Below are 6,844 nucleotides of genomic sequence, written 5' to 3'. Positions count from 1 at the left end.
ATTTCAAGGCACTTAAATAGGCTATGATATAAAGTCAAATTTATTTTTGATGTATACAGCATTTTCATAACAACTGAAGGCAACACAGTTATGTGATTGTGGTATAAAATTATTACTATGTGCCTTGAAAATACATAATACCCCCTTTTTWGTTAAAAATAATGATGATAATTTGCTGCTGCTTTTATCAAAACCAAAAAATGGTTTAGGTTTTTAATGTGTTAAAAAATAAATATTTTGAGACTAAACATTTTATTTAAACTATTTTGGAATTTAAATTTTAAATATGTTTTTGTATCGTGATAACCTATAGATCAGACAACTGAATATATAGTTAAGAATAAACTAGAWAAAATAAGTTTTTAGATTTGTAAGTGAAGCTTTTATAGCAGYCCGAGCTACAAAGCATCATTTTTTTTCCTTTTATAAACAACCCTYTTCTTCAGAGAATAAATATATTGAATGTCCTCATCTATTCCTCTGAGATTTCCTTTTGCCCTTTCTCCTTCTATGATCCCTGATGTGTGGCCATTGATAGAAAATGCTTTTACCTCTGATTTCCCAAGATATGGCTTATTATCTATGTGTGGTACTTTGTTGTCCCGTTGTYTCACAACAGCAGGAACGCCTTTGAAACAAAGTGAAGGTAGAAATTTTTTTAAAAATTATAACAAGGATTTGGTGAATTTCATTATAAAGTATGGCAGCTCCATGGCACTGGCTGGGTACAGCTGGACACATAATTAGAGTGCCTCCCTTCCAATAATTTGTCTAATAGTTTTGGTTAGCGGCACATTATTACCATATGAAAGGGCTAAGCAGGGTCAGTGCATTTCTACAGCAATTAGAGCCGAGCTGAGGGCAGAAGAATGTTTTGGGCGGCTGTTAATTGGAATTTTCTACAAAGCTATGCTTTAATTATAATTTAGTCAGGCACTGTTTTAAACTCAATATATTCAGTTGCCATTATTTTTTTTGTATTAGCATGAAAAACTAGGTCTGTTTCCTTTCAGAAACATTGGGCTTTGAAGAGCCTGAGGTTGAATTAAATTTATTTAAAGGCTCCGCAGCCACTGAGGGGTTTTCATGCTAATGGAGCAAAGTGTTTTCACGGGAAAACTGGATCTAATTTGTTGAGATGTACATACCTTTCAATTTGCATGCGCTCAAATATAAAACTTATTTTGGTCCTTAGCAAATGTTTCCAGAAAAAGTACATTTGATAAACTGCATTTATTAGAATAATCCGTTTATTTTCTGTTCCCTCAATGAGTTGAACACGTTTTGCTTAAGAAAGATTTGGAAAGTAATTGAAGTTCCAAACATTGCCCCTTTCTTTTTTATGAAATATGTTTTACTGTTAGTGACAAAAACACCTCAGTCTGAACCCCTTTATGTTCTGTAGGGCTGCAACTAATGACTATTTTGATAATCTACTAATCTGCAATTAATGTTTTCAGTCAATTAGTCAACATTTATTTTTGTTATAATGTCCAGCTATGCTTGCTGTGGATGCACCTCCTGTTCCAGCTCCAGTGCACATCTCATCTCACCTGCTCACACCTGTGAATGTCACCCTGTTATCCAGTCTCTCTACCATAACAGAAAAAAATAACATTCTCGTAGCAAATTAAAATAAGAGGCCATGAAACCATATGAATTTGAACCTCAAATTTATTAGCTTAATGAGATGTATTTTAACATTAATACATGTTGGCTACAGCAATAAGTGATCAGTCACTGAAAATAAGATCTATGAGGCATCACTCAACCTGACAATCAAGCTAACTTTCTGAAACTTACCCATCTGCAGAGGATAATCACGGCTGCAGCGTGTTAGAGTCTCTTGGTTTGATCGTGCTGCTATGGAGCGATCAAGTCTGCATTTTACTTTTTTTTTGGTCGATTTTCTGTTAAATGTGTTTTTCTGTTCCGCCATTATTATTGCTCGTTGATGTGCCCGCTGCGTCTTCTTCTATGGTTTGCAGGTCAACACCTCTTAGACTATAGAAGTGATTCTGCCCCCAGCAGTTCATGTATTGCATTGCAGTTACAAATGAACATTAACGTGGGTAAATAATAAAATACGTTGGAATTAAAATGCTGCTTCGACTTATTTCTACAATTGATGTTGTCGATTATGTCCACTAATCGTTGCAACCCTAATTTGGTGACAAAATTAAAGGAATTGGGACTTTGCTGCCTGAATTTCAAAGCACCACAGGTTGGACGTCTACACTGGAAGGTGGGTAATGTGGCAGAAACTCACAGCCATTACAGACATGCAATGCTTAGCAATGGGAAAAGGGATATTTTTTTCTCTGAATTCTAAGAAATACACAACACAGAACTGAACTTGGTACTAACAGGTGTCCATTCAAGTAGGCATGTCTGGAACTTTTTTGTAGAAGCTGTAAAGGTAAATAAGATATATGGCATACAGAGGGGCTGTTAACTGGAAGAATCACAAAACAGTTTATTACTAAACTGAACAGAAGCCAGCAGGCAGAGCAATGGTGCTGCCTCAAAGTTGCAAAAAGTTTTTTGATAATTTCGTGAAGAAACTCTGATTTCTACAACAGCCCCTATTTTTTATRTATATATATAACTCTTTACTATTCAAAGTTTTTTTTGTCCTTTTTCTTTACTGTTGTTTATACCTGAAGGGTCATATTATACTATGGTGTGAGTCGTCTGTACATCTGCTTGTATGTCTGTCAGCTTAACTCCTCTTACACATTTTAAAGTAATTTGATGAAACTTAGTGGGAAGCATTATCGAGATGAAAAGCAGGGGCGTTAAACTCATTTGCAATGAGGGCTACATGAGCATTGTGGTGGCCAACAAAGGGCCAGTTGTAATTAACTTTGAGGTTTCATATTTAAAAACAAGACGTCATGTTCTTTGTCTCATTGCTGTTGTTGAGCACCGCTAGATAACTGAGCTCTACATGGTATTTCCTGCATATAAACAGGGTTTTAACATGTTTTAACTGAACTGGGGTAGTTGGGACATATACAGTAATGCAATGGTGGGCCTTGATTTTGACACGTGCATGCATTACAATTTTTGCAAAACTTTATTTTCTTTTAATCAAGACTTCATCTAGGTAAAAACAACAACACAGTTGTCTGATTTACTGTATTTACTACATGATGAAATGTTACAAGTAGGGATGCACCAATAAAGCTTCCAGCTGATATATTGGCACCGTTTTACATAATTTTGGGAGCTCGGTCGATGAGATCTGTGGAAAAGACTGGCTTATCATCTACGGCCACAAAGGTCTGAAAATCAGCCACTGTCCCCTTTTGCTCTGCTGTGAGCACTACCTAATGTCCAGTTAAAACAAGTTTGTATTGTTTCAGAGGCATGTTTTTCAATAAAATAAAATATAAATGGAACATTCTGGTTCTGCTGGAGGTTTCTTCCTGATTAGCAGGGAGTTTTTCCTCTCCACCGTTTGCTCAGGATGGGAGACTGTGATGAAGTGATTCAACGCAATCTGCTGGTTTCTTCTTTACATTGTTCTTCTTTCATGTACAGTGCCCTGAGACAACGTATGTTGTGACTTGGCGCTATGTAAATAAACTGAATTGAATTGAATTGAAGAGTAAAGGTGTATAACACCTGACTGTGTCAGCTATTTAAAAAAATCAGTAACGGCCAAAATCATAATCAGCAGGCCAGACTTTTTTCAGATCAGTAATCGGCCAGAAAACTGCAATCAGTGCACCCCTACTTACAAAGCTTAACAAAACTATTGCCTAATTTGTAAGTATGTCTAAGGCAAATGCATTTTACCTCTTTCAGGTGTATACTGTTATTTGCTCTTGTTAAGTAGTGTCTTTTTATCTTCTGTTCCTTCAGGTCGGAATGAACTGATAGCCAGATACATCAAGCTTCGGACTGGAAAGACAAGGACTCGCAAGCAGGTAAAATAAAAATATTAAGATGTTTCTGTCCAATGATTACTGCAGAACACTGCTTTTATTTCTGCATGGCKAGAACAAAGAAATACAGCGTTGCACTAAATTAAAACTCTCAAGTGGACTTCAGACATTTGATGTGGATTTTTGGGATCACTATTTGCTTACAAACAGAATCTGTCAATACAAATCACAGATAACATGGTCAGATTGAGCCTCTCATTTCTCATGTATTTACAATTGAACTATTTTTAACAACGTTACTCGATGGGCATTAAAATCAGAGAAAGAAAGAGAAGGTTTAACAGCTGCGCATTTATTGTCAGGCAACAGCTCCCAGCGTCTGTAAAATCCCGAGCTGCACGAGGTGTTGCTGATTGGAAGCAGCTTAGAGCTTCAATAGAGTTTTCTTGTAAAGCAAAATGAGTCATATAAAATAAAACGTATTAGAATACAGAGTAAATTAGCCCCTCTGCACACAGTTAACAATAAATGACATCAAGACAATTAAATTAGGCATTTCCCAATGGGCTATTATTGTTTTCAGTTTTGTTTTACTAATTGTGTTTATCTTCCTGAATGAAACCAAAGCAGTTTGTTAATAACCCATTATTTTCACTCTGCATTTGAAACATAAGTGTTTGCTGAAGCTGCTGAACTGTCGTAGCATCAATACAACTGTGATGTTATTGTAGAAGAAAAGTGTTTATTGAAACGAACTGAAAGGTTCCCATCTCTCGTTCTCCTCACTGTCTGATAAAKGTTTTAAACAAGCTTCAGACAATCAAACCAAAAAGTGACTTAAAACACACACATCTATACTCGCCTGTACCATTGTTTTCGATACAACTATTCAGTTTTTGTGAGAAAGTACAGTCAGCCACGTTTACATTGAATTTGGTGAAGTCGAGACATGCATGTTTTTTGTCACATAAAACATAATTAGATGCTAAACAGATTATGCCTAAAATAAATCCAGAAAACAATTGAYGATGTAATCATCTGTAAAATCTCTGCACTAATGTGGATGTTTGGCTTCTAAAAAGTAGAGCTTCCAGGACCTGTCAGGTKCGTGTTGATGAATTGATACCTTCTGAATATGATGTTCTCCAGTTTGCCTCGTGTTKAATATCACCCACATCTGCATGGCTCTTACTCTGCTTCTGTTAAACTATGAAGCCCACTGATAATTCCTCTAAATCTGAAATCCCCCCGTACGGCCACCTTCTTCTGTGACAAATGAGCCGGTGTCTGCAGTGACACTTGATCACTGAGTGTGTATTGATTAGGCTGGACCGGAAAGGCCGGGCGGTTCGTCGCTCTGGGACACAGAATCAAACTCGAACAGAGTTGTTTACCCACATCTTCACCCAGAAACGCATCTGTTCCTGCTGCTTATGACACTAACCCAAGTTCAGTTATCTAAGTTTGTGCAGATATATATCTTTTTGTAGGAAAACAATTTGAAGTAGAGCTTCAACAATTTTCTTTCCCACTTTATTTTAAAATAAATCCCCTCCCTAGCCAGGTTACGCAACAATTTCAAAAGGTTTTTTTGATGTTTAGTGATTCATATAYTGGTTACAGCTGTGTGCAGTTGGCAAACCAAGGTAAGTATTCTTTGAGCCACGAGCAGTAAGCATATTTAGTGGATGTTTAGCTGCATAGCCAACACCTGATGATGCTTTTGTATGAAATCACTTCAGTCCTGTTAGAGTATTCCTCTTTAATTATGATTTGTGTGAATAACACATTTGGGGACTACCTCTCAGAGCTTCCATTAACACCCATTTCTTTTCAATCAAAGTGCCATTTGCACCGTATCAGCTAAGAGTATAGGATAATTTTGAATTGTGAGGTAAACTTGGCAAGAGAAAGGCCTCACCCATCTCCCACTAGATACTAGACCAGGCGATTTTTATTCAGCACACACTAGATCGCATCTGCGCACTCTTAATGTGTGCTAAAGGGGCCTGCATCTTCCCTAATCAGTTCACTTAAGTCACGACAACACACTGTATAATGCTTTATTGGCTGTTAGCTTGTGTGTGGTGTGGAAATGCTTCAGTTTTACACCTTATCTCTTTGAAGTGTTACAGCAAAGAATTATATGATACACTTTTTGTTTGTTTTTTCTTGTTTCTTTTTCTTTTACTTTTATTTTTCTCCTCTTAAATGGAGGTGTCTAGTCACATACAGGTCTTAGCAAGAAAGAAAGTTCGAGAAATCCAAGCTGCCATTAAGGTACGTCTGGCTTTGCCCTGTTGCAGGGGGCTTTTCATTGCCATGGTTACAGGCTCTTCCTTTGTTTTCCTCCCCTCTCCTACCCCGCAGGTGTCTAGTCACATTCAGGTTCTTGCCAGAAGAAAATCTCGTGAGTTTCATTCCAAGCTAAAGGTATGCGCTTTTCTGCTTTTGGGCTTGTTGGTTGCTGTGCGTCTGGACTTCCTGTTTCCTGTGGTGACAGAGTGAATGCCTGTTGCTCTGGTTTCCTCTAAACCCAAGACCTGACCGTAACCCATTCAGTGTTTCTAACCTTTCATTTTCTCACGTAACTTCTCTCCATCACTCAGTCATCTCTTCACTGTCCTGCCTGCGTGGTTCTGATGTCTTCATTTTCCCGAAGGGCCATTGCTTTTACAGCAGCTGCACGTCATTATTCGTGACAATATAAAACGTGGGAAATAGTTTTATTCTCATAAACTGATTATTTTTACGTTTTGAATTATACTCGAACTTGGCTGGGACTAGTTATTTAAGGTTGATTGTATTGACAATGAAAATTTAGATGAGATAATTTGGTCTAGACCAGTGGTTCACAACCTTTTTAGACTTGTGTACCCCCTGAGCCATGTTGTATAAAGTACCACAAAGTGATACTTGAGTAAAAGTGCAAGTATCTTACCAAAAAATTA

The 6,844-nt window shown here is 37.3% G+C and overlaps 1 protein-coding gene across 9 annotated transcripts in view; it reads left to right on the top strand.

Moving 5' to 3' along the window:
• tead1b (TEA domain family member 1b) overlaps window positions 1–6,844 on the top strand; it is a 52,339-nt gene that overhangs the window by 30,074 nt on the left and 15,421 nt on the right. For 5 of the 9 annotated variants that reach the window (XR_001311887.1, XM_014027009.1, XM_014026986.1 and 2 more), the window contains 2 exons: window positions 3,871–3,935; window positions 6,111–6,326. Coding sequence is in view for 8 of the 9 variants with exons in the window: in XM_014027009.1 (XP_013882463.1) it covers window positions 3,871–3,935; window positions 6,111–6,326 (281 nt within the window). In the remaining variant the exon portion in view is untranslated. The remainder of the gene's footprint in view (window positions 1–3,870; window positions 3,936–6,110; window positions 6,327–6,844) is intronic. The other 4 variants (XM_014027026.1, XM_014027019.1, XM_014027035.1 and 1 more) reach the window with 2 other exon arrangements.

This window comes from Austrofundulus limnaeus, unplaced genomic scaffold, assembly GCF_001266775.1.
Source record: "Austrofundulus limnaeus strain Quisiro unplaced genomic scaffold, Austrofundulus_limnaeus-1.0 Scaffold5, whole genome shotgun sequence".
NCBI classification, from domain to species: Eukaryota; Metazoa; Chordata; class Actinopteri; order Cyprinodontiformes; family Rivulidae; genus Austrofundulus; species Austrofundulus limnaeus.
This window is presented reverse-complemented; position numbering and strand designations above follow the sequence as displayed.